General features: G+C 45.0%; 3 protein-coding genes across 3 annotated transcripts; all 3 read left to right on the plus strand.

The window, feature by feature from the left end:
• The first annotated feature begins 860 nt into the window (after positions 1–860).
• LOC108625540 (mediator of RNA polymerase II transcription subunit 15-like) lies at positions 861–10,977 on the plus strand. Its single transcript, XM_026814289.1, has 12 exons — positions 861–1,178; positions 1,914–2,139; positions 2,678–2,799; positions 3,049–3,421; positions 3,608–3,900; positions 4,100–4,359; positions 4,565–4,733; positions 5,602–5,698; positions 5,886–6,090; positions 7,684–8,110; positions 8,332–10,446; positions 10,504–10,977. The coding sequence occupies exons 1-12, from the start codon at positions 966–968 to the stop codon at positions 10,975–10,977; spliced, it is 4,974 nt and encodes a 1,657-aa protein (XP_026670090.1). The 5' UTR covers positions 861–965.
• A 643-nt stretch (positions 10,978–11,620) lies between these two features.
• LOC113464448 (keratin-associated protein 10-3) lies at positions 11,621–12,155 on the plus strand. The gene is made up of 2 exons (XM_026814295.1): positions 11,621–11,712; positions 11,768–12,155. Exons 1-2 carry the CDS (start codon positions 11,621–11,623, stop codon positions 12,153–12,155), a joined length of 480 nt encoding a protein of 159 aa, XP_026670096.1.
• A 705-nt stretch (positions 12,156–12,860) lies between these two features.
• Positions 12,861–21,854, plus strand: LOC113464449 (hydrocephalus-inducing protein homolog). The gene is made up of 29 exons (XM_026814302.1): positions 12,861–12,986; positions 13,049–13,264; positions 13,568–13,766; positions 13,930–14,068; positions 14,172–14,299; positions 14,370–14,571; positions 14,664–14,850; positions 14,938–15,062; positions 15,143–15,236; positions 15,512–15,735; positions 15,804–15,871; positions 16,046–16,260; positions 16,377–16,616; positions 16,680–16,807; positions 16,964–17,153; positions 17,369–17,607; positions 17,824–17,943; positions 18,001–18,084; positions 18,165–18,346; positions 18,464–18,702; positions 18,781–18,978; positions 19,132–19,548; positions 19,678–19,887; positions 20,094–20,330; positions 20,422–20,577; positions 20,643–20,706; positions 20,937–21,122; positions 21,384–21,640; positions 21,711–21,854. The coding sequence occupies exons 1-29, from the start codon at positions 12,861–12,863 to the stop codon at positions 21,852–21,854; spliced, it is 5,214 nt and encodes a 1,737-aa protein (XP_026670103.1).
• The last annotated feature ends 22 nt before the right edge of the window (positions 21,855–21,876 follow it).

Consider the following 21,876-nt stretch of genomic DNA (forward strand, 5'->3'; position numbering starts at 1 on the left):
GATCCATCGGCGTACGAGACCTCCGAGACTCGGAGCGATCGTCGACCTTTGCACTTCGATGCCTCCTCGCCGCTCCGATACTAGCTGACGATATCACGCTCGACTGAACTTCATTCTCCAATTAATTCAGACACGATAAGAGGACGTCTCCCATTCAACGGGACGTGTCTATAATGCGATGCAAATCCATGACTTTGGCGGCACTGCATCTGGCAACCTTTTAAATAATTCGCAAACCGACCGAATTCCCATGATCCTCAATACTACCGGGAGAATATATATTTTGATCGTTAATCATTATCCGTTAAATCTGTATCGTTAATGATATCGAAGTCCAAGTTATTGAACATTATCTTAGTTATTGTTTGCACGGATGATCTTCAGAGATGATTGATAAAGACAAACACTGATTTTGTTTGCATAATTTTTATCACTTGATACTTATCCAACATTATCTCACGAGGGAATTCCGAAAACAAATTATTGTATAATGTCCACTTGTACTAATTAACGCGATCGAAATAACTGCTTCAAAAGCATTCCAATTGCAACTTGCTTCTCTTCTATGTTGATTAAATTTTAGTCAAATCGCACTCTCCTACTGTCCCCCGTTAAAATCACGCGACGATCTTTTAAACAAAATCTGTGGACAGTCACCTCGTGCTCGTCGAAGCGATCCAGGCGATTGTCCAGCTAGCGCGGTGACCCGTAGGAATTCCATGTGTGGTGTCAACGTTCCATTAACACCGGCGCGAAAGAGAATTTCTTTGCCGAACCGTGGACTGGCCGTTCGTTGCCACTTGACCGTGAGCACTTCGCCAGGCGAAGTGATGAAAGTTAAGTGGAGGAGTCTAAGGTCGTTACCACTCTCATTACCGCACGCGTCTCGTTCTCCGCGTTCAGTAGACGATGACCACTCGCTGGCGTCGCATCGCTCTTCCATTCATCGCCGCGCGCTAGCCCCGATGACCACGATGAAGACCAGGTGCCAAGGAGGCCTCCTGTCGCTGGGTTTGGTCTCGTGCCTCCTGACCCTGCTGATCCAAAGGGTCGCCTCGTTGAACCACGGGAACGGCCCGTGGGTGCTAGCCACCCAGGGCGAACCGTGGCCCCAGCCGAACCACAGGCGAATCAGTAACGCGTTTTATCAGCTGCGAGCCTCGACCTTCCAGTTTAACGTAAGTAATTGAAGAGGTAATTGCCTAGGATGGCGAGTCTTGCGCGTGGGAATAATTGCCGTTCCATACGTGGGAAGTTCTGCTGGATTCAACGCTTCACGGGGCCAACGTCTCGTCGAATCATTTTTTACATCATTTGACGTTTACGATATACAGGGTGTTCAACTCTTTCGGACATCCTACATATTTGATATTTGTTTATACTTCTGTACATCATGTGCAGATTTTAGAAATAAAAAACGTATCGTGCTCCTAGCTTATTTAGAAAAATGTTAATATGCGTAGACAGGGTTTCGTTGTTTATCATAGTCGCGATGGTGACCGATATCGCGTGCAGGAAAATGGTTATCGACTACACGTGTTATCTCTTCTCAGTATATTTTTCCTCGAATTAGGGGAATCACTCGGTTGAAAACATCTGCACACATGGTCGGGCGTAAATGTTGATTATCTTCTTTGCTCCTTTTATCTATAATTATGCAGTTTTTATTATTCTCGTGACTCAACGCACATTTACTCATGCATAATTTCAGCTATGAACGAACAACACTGCTAAACTGTTTGGCAACACGTTTGTTTAATGAAAGAAGTAACTGATTTTTAACTGTTACTTAACATCCAATAATCGCACGCCGGTTTTCGAACGACACCCATTGACTTCATATCGATCACGTTTCTTCCCGATCGTTACACGAGCTCCTAATTAAAAGTAATGAAACGTAATTGGTTTTGCAGATAATTGGCGAGACGTGCGACATAGTGACGGACGCGGTGGAGAGGTACAAAGCAATTATCTTAACGGAAGCACGGATAGCGAAGATCGTCTCGCAGGGGTATTCTAGATCATCGATAAGAGACAATACCACCGTCAAAGGTACCCTCACCGCTTTGACTATTGATTTAGGGGAGCCTTGCGAAAAGGATGGCCAGCACTGGCCTCATTTGCAAATGAAAGAATCATGTAAGTATTTGCATCGGTGAAACGTTTCATAAATCGTACTATAAATTTTACGTACATGGACAGAATCGAATTTAGATACGGTTCCATTTTACATGCATGAAAATCATTATCAAGTAAATGGTGACGTACATAAAGGCCGTTGTACTCAGCTCGTTGTAGCTACAGGGTGTCCGAGAAAAAATAGGGTGATTCTGTAAGTGTTTCCGAACGATAATCAACTCTCTTCGGCTCTAACACTTGTTTCTTGAACACCCCGTATACTCGATGCCTGATTTCATTTCATCTTTCGTTATCGTGCTGTTCGAGGTCAGCCGAGTAATTACTCGGTGAATTAGCGTTTGATTATACGTTCATCTTTCTACCTCCTAGTTTATCCGCTCTTATGTAAAAGTAATTCTACTGTCACTTTGATACTCGTATCGCTATCAGCAAGTACTTGCCTAACGATTTAATAAATTTCGAAGTTCAAATACAGACGAAGGTCTCGGCTCTCCTCTGTCTGAGCAAATTTAAACTGGTGACAATTAAACTTTCACAGACAAACTCAGTATCAATGAAACGTCCACCGTCGCGACGCTGGTGGCCGACTCGGTATGGGGAATTCTTCGAGGGCTCGAGACGTTCTCTCAGCTCTTGTTCCCAGCCGGAGACAGTTCCAAGGTGAGTGTGGAAGGAATTAACCAATTTAAACGTCCGTCTGCGAGCCAGGTTTTTCACCCTGCCTGTGTCTCGTTTGTCCCATACTCTTGTTCAACGAGATCAGGGTAACGCGTGGTAATAAAAATTGGAGGCTCGAGAATTTTTTAACAGTGCAATTGAAGATTTAACGAAACCACGATGAGACGAAATAAATCTAGTTTTGCAGCGACGGACGATCGAGGAACACTTTTAAAGAGAATTTCTCTTTAGTTGAAGATCAGATGCCAGACGATCGTCGACCGACCGAAGATGCCCCATCGTGGACTCCTGTTGGACACGGCCCGGCATTATCTACCCGTGCACGACATATTGCTCATCTTGGACGCGATGTCTTATAACAAAATGAACGTTTTTCATTGGCACATCGTCGACGACAACAGCTTCCCTTATCAGAGCTCCAGCTATCCGAACCTGTCCGCGAACGGGGCCTACCATCCGACGATGGTCTACACGCTTAACGACATCCAGAAAATCGTCGACTACGCGAGGCTGAGAGGCATCCGGGTGATGCCGGAATTCGATACTCCTGGGCATACCAGGTCATGGGGTTTGGCTTACCCTGAATTATTGACCACGTGTTACGGTAAGCGAAATCAATAAAACACGCGACAGGAATTAATGATTATTATTATTTAAAGTAAAATTTAACGGACTTGATAAAACGCGAGTATAATTCGATGAGTTATCAAGCGAAACGCGAAAATAGTCGATTATTTGATATGACGATGGACGGATACGACGTAGCTTAAGAGTGATAAATTATGAATAGATGCCAAAGGGAACCCGAACGGTAAACTGGGCCCGATGAATCCGACGAACGCGAACCTGTACGAGTTCCTGCGTCACTTGTTCGCCGAGATCGTCCAAGTCTTCCCGGATCAATACGTGCATCTGGGTGGCGACGAGGTCCCGTTCGATTGCTGGCAGAGCAATCCGGAGATCAACGCGTACATGAAGGCGCGGAACATGTCGAAGAACTACGCGCTCCTCGAGAGCGAGTACATCGGCAAGCTGCTTCAGATCACGGATAAACTAGAAGCCAGCACGATCGTTTGGCAGGAGGTAAGAATTCTTAACCCTTCGCCGTACTTTAACGATATCTGATCAGAATTTTGTACATGCGAAGGGCATTCGCATGTTTTTATCCAAAGCGTGATTCAAACGAGATAATCAGTTCTTCGATCGTTCTCATGTACTTCGATTACGTGGAAATGAATTAAACCCTGGGAGACTGGCTCGATGGATTGCGGTTTGTCCCCAGGTGTTCGAGAACCGAGTGACAATGCCGAACACCACGGTGGTGCACGTGTGGACCGGTTTGTGGCAGAAACTGCTGGAGAACGCGACCAAGGCCGGGCATCCGGTGTTGCTATCAGCCTGTTGGTACCTGGACCACATCGCTGGCGGTGGAGATTGGAAGAAATACTACAAGTGCGATCCTCTGTCGTTCGCTGGATCAGCGAACGTGACTCATTTGATGTTGGGCGGTGAAGCTTGCATGTGGGGAGAATTCGTCGATAGGTAATTAAACGTTCTTTACTCATTCCTCAAAATATATACTACAAGAGACAGCTTCCATTTGTGTCTGAAGCATAGAGATATAAGAATAGACCGCGTGAGCGTTGTGGGCACTCCGTAAGTGGCTGCGTCGACGTGACTGCATATTAATAGCGACTTGTCTCAGTACTAAGATCGTAGGTTATTGGATTTTTATTTTTTATCGAAGGAATAATATACATCCGAGAATTTGGCCGCGTGCGAGCGCAACGGCGGAGCGCCTTTGGAGCAGCGCGAAGCAAGATGACAACAAGGCTGCTCAGCGGCTCGAGGAGCACGCCTGCCGCATGAACAGGCGTGGGATACCGGCTCAGCCACCGAACGGACCTGGCTTCTGCGTGACATAAGCAAGATTTTCATTGCTAATTGTATTCTGTGGTGAACTGTCAATAATAATTACTTAACGATTATTTAAGAAAAGAGAATTGTACTTGTAATTAAAAATGAAGTATTTTCAAACATCCTACATCTGGTTATTAATCGATCCAAACGGAACACGAGTGTTTTTTTTAATTAAGATAGATCGGTATCGATCAGCGATAATATTAATTAATTACCGCTCTTATATATAAATTAATTAAGAATCTATTATCTCGTTCATGAAATCTTCTCCCGCCCGTTTGAAAAATGAGTGACACGGCAAATAGAGGAATATCGTATCGCCCGGACAACGGGCGAAACACAAAACAAGGAAACACACCGTCAGACCGCGAGCCACTTCTCGTCCGCGCGCCGGCAAAATTTCAAGTGACCCCGATTTTATCCCGAAGTACCACCGATGCCGTCGTTTCTCGTTAGGCCGGGCCCGGTCCATCAACAGGGGATCAATCACAGTGCACAGGCTCATGGATATCACGGAGAATTATCGGCTTAACATCCTCTAATCGGCCTGCGTCCGGCACTGCTACAGTTTAATCAAGTAAAATCCCCCTCATTAACGGCTGGCCAGCTTCGCGATATCAGACTGCCGATGTTTATACGAAACGAAACGTTCCCGGTATCGCTTTAGAAAATATCTTTTATCGTTCGAGCATTCTGAGGTGCTTTTTATGCTTCACATACGTTCCACACTCGAGTTTTTTGCAAATTCATCGAATCCGAAGATGATACGATCGAATGAAAAATTGATAGATTTATTTTCTGCGAGATAGTAATCTGACTAAGTGATCGTTTCTGTGAAGGTGACGCAGAAATGTGCTCAAACAGACCTTGCGCTCCGTGTTGCCCACCAGCCTGTCCACCGACTATAATCTGCAGACCTGCCTGTCCACCGCGCTGCCCACCTCAACCAACGAGGACGACAGTACGTTCTAAGAGTGCCTTTAATTCGACAGTTTAGTTGTTCACACTAACGTGTCTCTGACACACATAAATTTCTTTATAAAGTACAAGGCTGTAAAAACGCGTCGAACACAAGATCAGCCTTTACACAATTTTAATGCCCGAAAGACGTTGACACAGTAAAGGCTTATAATCGACTTTGAAATTAGGTTTACCTGAGGCCCTGTACGCCTTGTCCGCCTTGTTGCGCCCTGCCTTGTCCACCAAAGGTGATGGTCGCCTGCGCGCCCCCCTGCCCGCCTTGCCCACCGTGTCCGCCGACCGTCGCGTTCGTTTGCACCAAGAGAGTGGTTCCCTGTATGCCCTGTCCACCACCCACGCCACCCCCGTGCTCGCCTTGCCGATCGCTTTGCAGTCAGTTCGCTGTTACAACGACTCCTCCGTCGACACTCATTAATTAACGTCAAATGTTTTAATTAATGTTGCGGCTTTCTTTGCACAGTGCCTTGTTACCCCCCTTGTTAGCAGCTCGGCGATCAATCGAACGATTTCTTCGAATTCGTGGGGTATCGTGTGTGTTGGAACCAACGAGAACGACTGTAGACGCGCGTGGAACTTAATCCCTATTACGATAAAGGTAGAGTCTGTTTCCTGTTAAGCATAGTTCGCGTTCTTATCGTTTTTTTTGTAAAAATACAGAACGATACCGGATAAAAAGAAGAAATCTGCAGATTAACGTAAAAAAACCGGACGTAAACTACTTCAACGTTGAAGAGAACTTGAAAAAGAGAGAACCTCTGATTATTCTCTATCTGCTGACTTCGAAGCAGCACTGAATTGGAGAAGAAAGAACTGGTTTTAAACCCCGGCATAGGATCGACTCGGACGCGTCTTATCATGGACTGTGAAAAGCAATTTAATTAGAAATTCTCGATTTGCGTGCTACCCGACTGCGATTTACTCTGAGGCGACTAATTAACCGAACGGACGGAATTGTTGATTCCACGAGAATCATTATGACGAGAACGAAGTTAAGAGAATTTGTCGGCGCCAGTTTTCAGTTTTTTAGTGATCGAGCTCCTTCGGATTTGAATTCACCCCGCATCGACTCTTACTTGCCCCCCTAGAATTGTACTTGTCCCTGCTAGGCGAACACGACCGATGGGAACTCTGTTCATTGTTAAGCTGCCGGTACGCCGATGTTGAACGTGGGCGCGATGGACTTCGGTGTTTGACCGCGTTGATCGCAATAGAAAACGAGTACCATTCATTTTTTACTGTGATTTTTTTTTATGAATCAAGTCACGTCTTCAAGGTTTTGGTACGGTTGCGACAACGGAATGACTGATACCGTCGTGCCACGTTCGTCGGATGAAAATTCGATCGACTCTTTTATTAACTCAGTTGTCGAATAAAACTATAGAACGATAAGAGTCATACGCATTGGTGTGTGCTTCTTTTTGTAAACTATTATACACTTAATAAAAATAGTAAAATTCAGGATGCAAATTTGTCTTGTTCTTATCCCGCGTCTTTCGATTCAAATTATATTCGCCTTACGTACGTATTGGGTACGTACGAAGAGGAATTCAATCGTCACATGACTGATGTTTCTTTGTAGAAGTGAACTAATTACAGATTCTTTCGTTAAGTCTGCAGTCATTTAAAAAATTGTACTGCTCAGTTCGAGAAAGATTCCTTCGAACTCACACGTACATATAATTTACCGTATCCATGGCGACTGGGTCTACCTTCAACCCCTAACGGGAACCTAGCTGTCAGAATTGGTCAGAGTTTCCCATTCGTCCTGGCTGTGATACAAAATCTGAGCTAGAGAATTAAATTCCATCCTAGATTATGTTCCACTAACTCTTTCCGAATCTTTTCCAAAATTCCGATCGACAATGAACAAAAGGTACACCACCCTTATTTCCGTTCAAATACGTAGCAGCATGAAAATTTGGGGGTTATTCAACAAACGGAATCGACTTTCTACAAATACAGCAGGAAAGCTTCAGCCGACAGAAACAGCAAACCCAAAGCATCCTCCAGGCGTCCGAGCGAAAGCAGCTTGCACGCCAGACCGAACACCGTGCAACCGATGTCACACAGTCCGGAGAAGGCGCCGTCCGTGCATAATCTCGCGGACGCGAACGACCCGTTGAAGATGGTCAGCAAAGGCGTGGACGTGACCGTGCCGAAGACCAGGTTCAGCTTGCAGGACAGGAGCAAAGAGATGCGAGGATTCTCCCCGAGACTGAAGAGCTTCCCGCTGGAGAAGGTGAAGAAGTTGGAAAGTCCTCCGCCGTTCGCCCCTAAACCCATAGGCGCGTTGATCGCCCAGCAGAATCAAGATTCCGGCGTTGTGTACATGAGCCCGAGGCTTGACAATGGCCAGGGTGATGCTGCGCAAAATGTGAATCATCGATATCCGGTAAATTAAATAATCTTGTCTCGTCATAAAGTAATTTGCTTCTTTCCATTAGTCTAGTTAGAACAGAGTATTCACTCATTGACTTGAAATTACATAGGGGAAACAGACAGTGAATAGAAATTATATTTACTGTAGTATCTCAATTATTAGACTCAAAGCACAGTTCCAGAGTAAAGTACTTGAACTTGGATTCGCGTTAAGGACAGATTAATCCGTTGCAGGGTGTGCAGGCTGGCCAGCAACAGGTAGTAGTGCATCAGCAGCAGGGACTTCACCACGTGCATCCGCACTCGGATCAGTCCCTGCTGCCTCAACAGGTCGGGAACGTGCAAACCCATCGCCCTTTCGTAGCTTACGGGGAGCAAAGGAATCCTCAGATGACTGTTCATACCCCGGTCGCGACGACCTCGCAGCCTGTTCAACAAGTACCAAACAATTCCGTACCTGTGACCGATCCGAGTCAACCGAAGAAGGAGGAGCAGAACGACGCGACCGAACCCGATTACGACAAGCAACCAGTCGGCGGTAGGAACGCGGTGATGTACAGGAAAACGGTGATTGCCAAGACTCCTGCACAAGTTTCTTCGGATCCGTCTGCGAACTATCAGAACCCTTGCCCGGCGCACGGTCAAGTGTTCTACAGAAACGTCCTGACTCCGAATCCGCAAAATCCTCAACACCCGCAACAGGTTTATCAGCAATTCCAGCAGAACATGATGCAGCAGCAGCAGCAAATGCAGGCGATGAGCTATCCCCAGATGCATGGAACCGCGAGTCAACAGATGATGCCCAATCAGGGGATGACGTCTCAACAGGATATCAATCAGAAGAATCTGGTCACCGAGTACCCTAACGCGAAGGCTCAGCTGAGAGCTTATAACGTCGACGTGGTGAATCCTAATCAACAGCTATACAGAACTTCGCAACCGTCTGTGTCTCAAATCCCTCAACAAGTACCTATGCCTCAGCAAATGTACGTGCCTCAGCAAATGTCCGTGCCTCAGCAAATGCCTGTTCCTCACCAAGCGAGGCAATTGTATCGTAACCCCATGCATGGGAACATGATGCAAGGACAGATGCCTAATCAATCGATGAATCCACAAATGAATCCTGAGCAGAATCCCAATCCGGAATCGAATCCTCAGCCTGTGCAAGACAAGCAGGAATCTAAGAGACGTAAACAATACAAGTTCACCGTTGGCATGATTCGCGACCAGGAGAGATTGCTAGCCGCTATGAAGCAACAAGGTGTACCAGTAGACATCATGAGGAGGCAGTTTGAAATATTGCTGAACGAACAACGGAAGCATTTGGAATACAATGAACGGATAGAGAAGGACGAAAACGCGGAAGCAAATCGACCCACGCCTGCTCCACGCAAAAAGATCAAACAACAAGACGAAAAACCTGAATGGATGATTCACTTGACTCCTCCGAGATTGTCTTACATGGATATAGAGAAGATGCACGAGCAGCGGAGGAAGGAACGCGAGGCTAAACAAAAGCAGCGGGAACAGAAGCAACAGCAATCACAGCAACAGCAGCAGCAACAGCAATCACAGCAACAGCAATTGCAGCAGCTTCAATCACAACAGCAAGAACAGCAAGCTAATGCACAGGCTCACGTGCAGATGAATCCACAGAGCTACCAGCATTGGCAGCAAGCTGCTGTGCAACAACAGCTGAGACCTCAGAATCCTGGCAACGTACCTTCCCAACCTTACACCGTTCCTGGCAATTCGAACGAAGCTGCGAGAGCTCAGTACCTCGCTTATCAGCAGGCCCAACGTTACAACCCGCACTTGCAGCAGTACCAATTCTATCGACCGTCTTCTCAGCCGAATCCGGAGCAAGCTCAGTCCTCCAATAACGCTCAGATACACGAAGAGGACAGACCATCCACGGAGTCGACGAGTTTGTTAAAAATACGTAAGTACAAATACGAGGTCCGACCGCAGAGATCAAATAACGGACTGCAGGATCCGGAGGCTGCGAAGAAACAATTGGAGTCTCTTAAACTATCCGCAGAAACTAAGCGAGGTTTGGAATACCTGGCTAATTTGACTACCAGGAAGCCTGTGTTCAAGTTGAACGGAATGCAAGAGCGGGACGAGGTGGAGACTGAGTTTCAGCAACGTTTGGTCAGCTCCACTCACCAGCCACCTGCTAAACGGGTCGGCGCCAATGGTCTGGAGAACTGGAGAACTCCCAACAATCCGCCCCCGCAGCGATACTCGCGCAAGATAGACGAAGAGTTCATGTTAGAGTATCCAAGACAGAAGCAGAACAATCCGAGGAACGTGTACAGCGTGCAAGCTGAGAGGGAGAACGGTACCGTAGCTGCGCAGCAGCCGCATCCGCAGACGATCGTGCAACAGCAACAGCAACAGCAGCAGCAACAGCAGCAGCAGCAGCAGCAGCAGCAGTATTTGCAAAATCCGGTTGGAGTGATTCCTTATAACAATCCGATGGTTGCCCGCGAGCAGGTGATGCCGTTCAAGATCGAGGGCAGCTGCCCTCACAATCAGCATTATCAACAGATGCAGCAGTATCATCAGAACACGAAGAATCTGGTAAGGAACAACGGCGAGGGGGATGTAGGCACGACCCAGGAAGTCGAGGTGAACAAGGCTAATTACGATCACGCCGGTGGCGACGCCAGCGAGAGTATGAAGGGCGGACAGCCACCGGATGGGAAGATGCCAATCCAGAGAGCGTATTACAGGCAACCGAGCATTCACGAAGCCAGGACCATCGGGGGTGTGAAGTACTTGGCCAGGAGGCCAGACTGTCTTCCCAACTCGCAGATCGTCGCACCGGAAACTCTGATTGCCAGCAGACACGTGCAGCCCCCGATGATGATCTAACGAACATATTATTTTTTAGACTCGTTTTTCATTTTATAGCTCGTTTTACGTTGTTGAGAGGAGTATATTCCTTTTTTGTATTCGTATGTAATTTATTTTGTAGCGAAACAGGTCCCTCGAACGGAAGGATCGATTATATACTTCTGATTTCAAGGGACGTGGTTCGGTTTTTTTGAATAAAGCGTTTCGCTCAGTTTTTAATTGACTGCATTTTAATATCGCGAAGAGGGGGGAAACGTTTAGAAAAACCGTAGCCGGTACTTAATGGCAGATGTCCTCAAGCGGCATTCATCCTTTCGAGCACGTCCTCCACCCTAGGATCGTAGCCCCTTTCCTTCTCTCTCATTGTCTACTTTCCATGGCGTTTCTCATCAGCAAATTGCCGTCTGGCGATATAGACTAGCAAGAATGAAGCTCGTCTCTTCTGTTTAGCAACTATTCAATTGAAAACTGCAACTCTAATATATATATACAATATACATCGCGTTATTCTATTCACTGATATCTGCAACCAGCTTCACTCCACTTTTGTTTCTCCCCTTTCAGATAAAAATGGTCTAAATTCAAAATATCCTTCACACTTTATCCCATTGGAAAAGATCACAAAATTCTCAGTGCCAGTGACTATTGAACTTTATTCATCATGGAGAGACATCCCGGGATAGTTCCCTGTAACACCAGATACCGCAACTACATGGACGAGATGCTTTGCATGCTCAACGAGATCGATTGCCGGTAAGAACAAGAGGACTTCAACGACCTAAACGATTTTAACTGTATAAATGGTCAGGAAACCGGAACCGGAAGTGTGCAACATCAGCTGTCCGCCGTTTGGTTGCCCGCGAGGTCCCTGTCCAGGAATGTGCTGCTACGACGGGACGTGCGATCCTTGTTGCGTGTCACAAATGCCCTGTTGTCCGCCGCCGCCGCCTCGTCCGCGTTGCAAAGCACCGCCGTTGTGTTACTTAAAGGCGTACGCCAGATTCGTGGGCTGGCCTCCGGAATCTCCGCTCTCGCCTCTTAGCGCGCGACTATCGCGCAAACTGTGCTACGAAACGCTCGGCCAGATTTGTCCCGCGTACAATTGTCCGCCACCCATCTGCTCCACGGTGCCGTTCTGTCCCTCGCCCTGTTGCAGGATCCCAGCTTCCAATCCCTACCCAAGTCCGTGCTGTTGAACGTTCGTCCGATGTCCCGACGAATCGAATGTACATACGCGAAATGCTTGCGAATAAAATTCAAAATTGATCGTGTAATCAAACGGATTAAATGTTAATCGTTGTATCCGGTGCGAATAAATGGGATAAGCGTGTCCAGCTTATTAATAATTTCACGGGGTAAAGCGTTGAAGGAGAGATTGGTTACTCCGTGTAAAAGTACGAAGTGGATTTCTAAGGAGATTAAAAGCGTGGGATGATTAGGTGAAGCGCGCAAACTTTGGTAACTGTTGTTCCCTTGCCAGGCAACTCTCGCTAATTACTGATTAATCTTGCAAAGAGCCGCTTTCCGCTATCACGGTGTACAAATATTATTATCTACGATATTAAGTTATAAATGACACAATTTGCTACTGAGAACGATTGAATTTTGCATCTCTTAACTGACAAGCATCGATCGAATTAAAGTTTCATTCTTTCTGGTATTTCTATTGAAGCTAGCGAGAAACTGTTATATAGAGATTGTAGATCTCGTCGTCCTCTACAAAATGAGCCTATAAACTTTTGGGATTGATTGTATAGCCAATACATCCTTAAATGGAACCCGAAGAATAAATGCACAGGGCAGTGAAGATTGCAATTAGTACACGTCGAGTTGATGAATCGATTTTCAACCGAATGTGAAATAATACCTAATGGCTTCTGTTTAATACCGTGTAGATAAAAATGGACCATGATAAAGGGAAGATTATAAAGTCTGGTTTAAGGATCTTTAATATAGCGGAGATCATAAATTGCCTGCTGCGAGACGTGCATGAAACTTCGTATAAGAAATCCAGGGATGAGGAGCAGGTTGGACGACGACTGTATTATTAATGAACGAGCTGTCGAAAATTGTTTAATTATGTCGTTAGTATGTCGGACGGCCGTCGGATTACATTAAGCAATTGTCGATGGCCACGGAGGAAAGAACGCAGTACATTATTAAATGGAGCAACAGGCTCAATTTACCGTTCTGCACGAGATTTGAAGGTTGCAACTTCGAAGTGAATCCTACCATCGTCATATTTCAACAGTTCGCAGCTGGTTCCTCACTGTCCGTGATCGTCACAATTCGAAACTCGACTTCGGTAAAACTGATCGATCTTAAATATCTCTTTTATCATTCAAATACTGCAGCTTTCGGTATTCCATACAGTATATTTAGTATTCAAAAATGAATATACAGGGTGAACCACGAATCGTGATCAGTACTCTGTTATTAGCAGTCTGATCGAAAATGTTTTCGTGAGAGCTTTCACGTGGTTATAGCAAATTTTATGATATTTAGCGAATTCGTCTTGAAATCCTCTAACAGACATGCGAAGTGCGTAGCCTGTTCCGATTTGAAACTTCAAATAAAAAACGTGTTTGATTTCATTTATGAACAAAAGATACCGAAATACTTGAGAAGCTCCAACGAGCCCGATCCTTTCTTCTCCGTGGAAGCCTGCGGATGCAATTACTCGATGATGGTCGCGCCGGGTCTCTCCGTTATGTACAGAGTGAAATTCACCCCGGAGATGACGCGAGATTATCATTACGAACTAAAGTTCACTACTGACAGCGGAGAGTTCACTGTACCGGTGATAGGTGCGCTTCCATAAACCGATAGCCAGACTCCGGATTTTAATGCAAGATTTATGTACATGCATTTAACCATCGCAAATTCAGCTCTTTCCATAAATGCATCGAATCCGCAGTCGATTGATATTTTTCTTATCGTCATATTTGGCATGTGCTTTTGTCGCTTCAGCGATTGGACCGAGAGGGATGTTAGATTTTCCTGATAAGATCGAGGTGCCACTTACGGCGGTCAAAATCCCGTCGCTGAAAACTTTATTTGTGAGGAACGTGGGAAACGCTTCAACTACTTTCACCGTCTACACCGACAAGTAGACTGTCATATACAAAACTACGTGCAATATTCATTTTATTCATTTAATCATGCAAATACGAACACGGTGTCGCGTGATAAAAAATTGATGGGAATTGCAGTGCCTGTTTCTGGATCGAGCCTGCGAAAGGGACGATAGAAGAGGAGGAGACTCTACAGTTCACCGTTTACTTTTTATCGAGGAAAGCCGGGGAGTTCGAGGCTAATCTTTTTCTCGAATACGACACGGGTGATTAAAGGGAAAAAAGATCGGGGAAAAATGGAACGATCACGGAGTAGCATGTTGTTTCCTTCCGAAGGTGAAAAACTACGAGTGAAGGTCCGAGGCTCCGCAGAGAATTGTCCCATTCGGATCGACAGAGGGACCGTAAGAATGGAAGATACTTTCCTGGGTCTCTCCAGAAGCAAAACTATCACTATTCACAACAGAAGCAATTTCATCGTCAAGTACAAGTGGATGCAATACGAGAGCGCCGAGGTGGACAACGAGCGAAGAGAATTGTGAAAATCATTTACATTCTTCATATAGCCACGTCTAATTTTTATAATCTATATGTACACGTATAAAAATGATTTGATGATGATTGTTATAGATACAAAACATTGTACCACTCGGCATATGAATACGAGGTTCCTCGCTGCGTGGATTTCGAACATTACAACGTATGCACCCCGGATATTCATCAACTAGTGTATCAGCGGATCTACGCGGACGAATTAGAGTCACTGACCAACCAGACGTTCCACTACAATCATATCTGCTTCATGTTCACGCCTGAGGTGATTTTTTTCATCCGTAATTAAATCGCAGACAGAATTTTTATAAATGCATAAAACCGAATAGTTTAAATAAAGAGGACTCCGTAGGAATCAGAGATTTGGCCGCAATCGTCTACCGAAGTCGTCGTTTTATTTCGTGCCCTCGAAATGGGCGAGCTGTGCAGCACTGCCTATTTGGAAGTGACTGGTCGTGAGGACAGAATACCGTTGACGTAATAGCCATAGAATTTAGTCGTAAAACAAGGAATATAAACGTTAAGACGGCAATAAAGTGTACCGTTTTACGACGCAGTCTTTACGGTACGGGCAAAGGACCGGTTCTCCAGTTAAACGTGCTCACGATCAATCTCGAGAATATTTATATGTGCTCCACCCACAATTACGAGGTAACAATGAATATCGATCTCGAATTAATTAAACGCTCGTGATATCAATTTATATCGTCCTTTCATGAATCTACAGGGTGTAAAGAAATGTTTGGTCTCCGCAGTCAAATAAAAAAGATCAAACATTCCTTTACACCCTGTACAAGGGGAAGCAATTGCTCGCGTTTATTAATGCTCGAACTTGGTTTCTCATCGGACACTTCCTAACTGGTACTTCAGCTTTGTAATTGCTGGCTCTGATTATATTTTCTAATCGGACCACGCGGTTGTTTCAGGTAATAGCGGTGAACAAGAGCCACATTCCCGGGACGCTGGTTTACCGCGCGAAGGCGACCGATTTCGGTGGCACGCTTGACGTGACGCCTCGCAGCCTCCATTTGTGTCCCGGCGAGCACAAATCCTTCAATTTATCGTTTTCGTCGAATCGCAAAGGCGACTTCGTCGAGAGGGTCGATTTCGTAGTGAAGGAGAGCCTCGAGGTGCTCAGCCTGCATATCAAGTACGCGATCGATACACGGGCGAACGGCGGTCGATACGTTAACCTTTGAACGGTTCTTTGTCTCGCAGAGGATGCATTACGTGTCCGACGTTGCACTTTGACAAGGAGAGCCTCGATTTTGGGACGACGGCCCTCGGTATGAGAAATAGTAGAGAAACCAGTTAGGACATTACAATAGTCGAATGATTTTTAAAATACAGCGATAAATCGATAAGAACTGTCAGAGTCTGTTAAAACGAGTCGTTGAAACAAAAGAATCTATTAATTCAACGGGCTGTAACAAAATCAATTGTTTTATACGTCTCTATAGGATTCCGAACTAGGCAAGACGTGTACCTGCACAATTTGGCGTTGATTCCGGTGGCGTACACCATAACCGTGCTCGAGGATGGGGATCAGCGTCCTTTGGGTCACGAAGACTTTGCGAGGGCTCAAACGAAGCCCGGTTTCCCGAGCAACCCCCGTGAATTTCAAATCATCCCCGAGGAGGGAGTAGTCGTCGGTGGCGGAGCGCAAAGAATAAAAGTGCGCCATTCTCCTTCCCGTAATCCATTTGCATAAATGATAGCATCCACCGTTAATTGCAACACTGTATTTATTTCGACGGGAATGTGTTAAACCGAGTGCCCGCCGATTCGCAGGTAATTTACACAGCGAATATCGCTCGCGCCGGCCAGACGACTATTCAAGTCGATATGTGGGACACCGATACGAATCCTGTCACGTTGCCAGTGAAATTTTGCGGCAGCGTGGCTTCGCTATCCATCGTACCATCGGAGATCGCTATCCGGTTCTGCTTTGTCAATTTCCCTTACTCGAGATCCTTCGCCGTTGAAAATAAATCCGACTTGGACGCATACTTCTATCTCGTTCCACAACAAGTAATATTAAATCGTGATTAAATCAATTACATCTCTTACATCTCATTCTTCATTGGAATTTAGGTTTCGGAGGATTCGGAGGTAGTTTGTTCGCTCTCCAAGTACCAAGGATACGTGAAGCCTCGTCAATCGCGGACCATCGACGTGAGCATTATCACGAGGGTCCTGGGCAATCAAAGAGTCTGCTTGAAGTAAATTATGCGGTTAATAATTAGACGAAAGCGTTGTCCCTCTTATCAAAACGATTAGAGAGAAACGATTGTTTCCCAATTCATATCTCTTACGATACTTGTTAAATTCTTCTGCTTCGTCATCGTGTCAATATGAAAATGTGATGTATCGTGCAGTATGTTAACTATGGGAGAACAATCTCCGGCTTTATCGTCCGTGATCATCACGTGCAACGGGCAAGGGGCGGTGGTCTCGGTGGAACCGAATTCCTTGAACTTTGGAGATGTCAAGCTTCTCGAAGAAAAGACGATGGAATTGCAAGTGATCAACGATTCGCCCATCCCCACTCAATTCACCGCGGCGATGGTACTATCTCTGTTGAAAAATTCAATTTTCCATCTCGCTAATAGACTTTTATACACGATAAGAGATTTATGATAGCCAGTGACCAAACTGTATTTTTATCATTCAAACGTGTATTCATTTTTTATATCTTATGCATGCAGCGTTTGTGGAGATTAGATTTTTGCATAAATCCACGAGACTGGCGGTCTAATTATTCATTCGCTCGTTTCCCAAAGAGTAAACCGAATTCACCGTGGAGCGTGAGTCCGAGGTCCGGCGATCTCGAGCCCCAGGGTTCGATGCCAATCACCGTCAAGGTGTTCCTCGTCGACGTTGGGAAATACAAGGAGAACCTCGTACTTTCCGTAATTAATAGCCGAAGTATCTCGGTCGAGCTGAGGGTCACTGGCTACGGGTGCAGCGTCGTTTTCGAACCGCAGATATTCCCCACTTTCGATTGGGGCCTCCTGTTCAGGTGAATCATGCCTGCTTTGTTAATCCATTCACTGCCACTGTGACTGGAGTGAACGTGATCCGATCACGAGTGATTAAAAAGTAACAGTTCTAGCCGTCACTAAACGAAAGCTTAGCAACCAGTGAATGCAAAGAAATAAAACATAAAAAAATAAAATTGGCAGTGAAAGGGTTAAATAAGCATTTGTATGAACAAATGGATCTCTCGCTTCTTCAGCCATCAAGAAATAGAACGGACGATCACCATGACAAATCGGGGCACGCGACAGTATCAGATGATCTTTTCGAACGAACCGGAGATACGATTTTATCGTGGCCAAGTCACAATGTCCGAAACGTAGGTAAAAATTCTCTTCAGCATTCATGTTTACTCTTCAGATTCCTTTGAACGCAGCACCAAGTTTCAAATACACCCGCGGATGGTCGAAATTTCACCGGGAACGACGAAGCAAGTCTTTTGCAAACTGTTTTGGAAGAAGTAAGTAGTATAGGTCGATGTATGGTCAGACATCGGCGTTCCTCGCAGTTTTATTAAGTTGCACGATGTTCCACCTGCAGAAACGAAAGTTTGTTCGAGGACTGGTACGTCTTCGGTCAAATGCAGGGCGGAGGGAAGCGGGAGAGGGTAGACAAGTCCTCTTTCACAATCACCCTGACGGAGCCGCAAATTTTATTCAGCAGGCGCGAGCTCACTTTTCGCGTGGATATTTGCCCCGCGGGCGATAAGTTGCAGCAGATTGGTGCGTGCATTTTCCATCCCGTTGAGCAATAGTTGTTAACGAATTTATTAAACACCGTGTTGACCTGTAAAATCTGCAGTCATGTGAATTCTCATCTCATCGTCTTTTGTGAATTAGATGAATTGCTAGTGACCAACCAGTCGAAGTTGGACTTGAACGTCCAACTTTCTGTCAAACCACCTTTCTGTCTGATAACCAGCGCGGAGGAACACGTACAGAAAATGAACGTTGTTCTGATCGACGGGGCTACAACCAAGATCCGAGTTTTCTTCTCCATCGATTACGGGACCGCGAATCGTTACTCGAAACGCTACATTGGCCTGCTCCGATTAGAATACCAGGAACATCCTAATCAAGTAAATGACAGTATCGAGGATGAACCAATAATAATAGCTACAGAAATTAATTAAACATGCTCGATTCCAATTTTATAGGATAAGATCACGTGCAAGGGTTACGTGAATTTTCCTAATATCAACATAGAACCGCGGAATATTGTAATCGACTGCGAGCTGGGCTCGAGCGCTGAAAAAGTGTTAACTCTGACCAACGACGGGCCCGTGTCCGTCGTGTATAAATTCCAGTGGCTCGCCGATACCATCGAGATTGAACGTGACACGACTACCGAACTCGTGAGTTTTTCAAAATCCTAGAAATTATTAAACTGCGAGTGTTATTTATTTCCGTTCGAAATTAAAATTTGCAAATTGACAATAAAAATATTTTATTATTGCTCTGTTCATTCGCCGAACGGTAAGAAGTATTGTAAACTCGTTGGTTTGAAGGAGTGTGGATGTTTGCCAGAGGAAGAGAAATTGAAGGTAGGGACACCTGAGATTCACGAGGACTCGGTCGAGACGGAGATGAACGAAGAGATCTGCATGAACAACGACGTGCAAGACGGAAGCGGAGACGGCCCATTGAAAACGATACCGCCACCCGTAAATTGTAACTACACTGCGACCAACGTCCCCCATCGTATTTCACTTGGGAATTCGGTTGCAGCACCCGTTTCGGAGACGCACAGGCACAAGCCAGAACTGTTAGACGAGAACATCGGAACGAACGGCTATCAAGTGTCCAACCAGGAGATCAGAGAGTTGCTCATGTCGATTATCGGGTCGTATTTTAAGAAGGACGAGGATCTGGTCGTTTTAGAATCGTTGCGACCTGATCCTCCGAAGAATTATTTCATCAACGAAGTTAGTAGAATAATATTACATAGAATAAATCTTCAATAAAATTGTAGCTCGAACAAAAGAACGAACGAATTTTTATCCTACCGAAAATCTAATAACTGTTTATAGAAGCATGGCACGTGATCGTTTCAGGTACTTCAGATCGTCCCGAACGAGGGAACGGTACTCCCGTACACCGTGCAACGGGTGCACGTAGGATTTCACGGCTTCGAACGACTTCAAATAAAAGCCAGAATCGTTTGCGAAGTTCTTCGCGGACCTACCGAGCTCGTGAATCTGCTGGCACGCGCAGACGCCGTGCGATTCGAGACTGACACGAACATTATCGATTTTGGTCAACAAGTAGTCACGCATATCGTTTACCAATAAATTGTCAGCGAATTTTTATGCAAACTCGTATCATTCAAAACGTGACCTACTCGATTTTCGTTTATTATATATCGCAAACAGCACGTGCATCTCCCATTCTGCATAAAAATCGGCAGTTTATTACTGATAATCGACACCCAAAAACGATCGATAGGATATAATAGCGAAATGCGTTGCAGATGTTCTTAGAGTTGAATCGCAAAAGCTTCGTCTTAAGGAATCGCTGCGGAATCGCGTTCGAGTATAAGATAATAACTACGGATCTGTTGATCGACGAGGCTGCGGATCAATTCGATTTACAGCCGTTGAAAGTCGAGCCTAACTGCGGCTTCGTGGAACCTGAGGGAATCGTGGAATTTCACGTGGATCATCTCCCGACGGTCCTTGGATCCATCGATCATCAGATTTATTTGCAGGTGTCAATAATTATACTTATTGAATCCCTAAATTCCTGTCCCATTGCTATTTTAAAAATAACTCTGAATGCAATTATTTGTCGAGTTGTAGATAAGTCATTTGATGCCAGTGACGATAAAAGTGGAAGCTTACAGCACATTCCCGCAAGTTTATCTGTCCATACCCCGGGGCAAACCGCCCCAGTATTATTCCGTCGAGTTGGAATATTTTGCCATCCAGTGGTTAACCGATGATTATTTGCTTAACGTAAGATGAATCTATGAATCTATTCTGGAATCTATCAATTTGCGTTTTCATATTTTCGATAAAAGGTGAACAAACCGGATGGAAGAAAATGGGATGATCTACTCGTAACAGACTTGGCGATTCTGGAAGGTAAGCTTCAATTATTGAAAGTACGATCATCATAAATAAGATCACTGTCAAAAGTGAGAAAAAAATATGATTGAGACTTTTAGAAAAAATGATATTTACAGAGAAGTGGGGTTTAAAAAATTTGTTAAACAGACGCGACCCGTTATTAGGATAAAATCCTCGGTCTAATAATAATTGATATAAAGATTCAATTGAAAGATCTACCTTCGTTGAAAATGACATGCATTTAGCTGAGGGTTGGTGCATTATTCCATCCGAGGAGGAGACGTTTCTACGAGTCATTGACATCGACATGGCGGTGGAAAGACACTTGGCAAGGAAGTTCGTCGATGCCAACTCGTACATTTTAATGCAGCGCTATGCCACTCGCAAGAACGAACCGATCCCTCAGCTTTTTTCATTCGAGTACATCATCGGTACGTCTTCATTTACCGTTTCAGTATTTCAAACATGGAAATTAATGATACATAGGAAATCGCAGACAGTGGCAATTAATAGAGGGATGTAAACAGTTTTCTTTTTTAGATAAACGATAGCAATTTTGAATTAGCAATTGATTATAAATATGTTTATTTTGATTTTATATTAAATATTTTCAATATAAGAGAACAAGCAGCTTGTGTCCCTAATAAGGTTTCTCTTATTATACGATGCAAAGTGAATATGTTTTGTATAAGATATGAGATACGTGATCGTTGAGTGCACCGCTCATTATTCGACGAACCTAATCAATTACGGGCCATGGAGCACGACCATGAGAATGAGGACGATAGACAAGAAGAATTTCCTGGAAAAGTCCGGTATCACAGTGGAGTTCAAGAAACACTCCAAGCTACTCGTCGGGGATTCCGCGGTGCTTCAAGTCACCTGGAACCCGACGCGCGACAGATTCACCGAGAAGAGCACGGAAGTGAAACACACGATCCACATAGAGGCAAGTCCTCAGTAAACAAGAAACGAACGCTGGCAATTCAAAATTGTTGCATGCGAATGGTATTACACAGGTCGCCAATGGATGTACGATTCCCGTCACTATAAAAGGGATTGTGACCTATCCGAACGTGTCGATGAATACGAAATTTTTAGACTTCCAGGACGTCGTCGTGGGAGAATGCCTGGTCCTCTGCTTTCTTATAAAGAACGAGTAACAAATCTATCATCATTTACTAA

The sequence above is a fragment of the Ceratina calcarata genome, unplaced genomic scaffold, assembly GCF_001652005.2.
Source record: "Ceratina calcarata isolate Rehan_Ccalc_2016 unplaced genomic scaffold, ASM165200v1 scaffold12, whole genome shotgun sequence".
In the NCBI taxonomy this organism is placed as follows: Eukaryota; Metazoa; Arthropoda; class Insecta; order Hymenoptera; family Apidae; genus Ceratina; species Ceratina calcarata.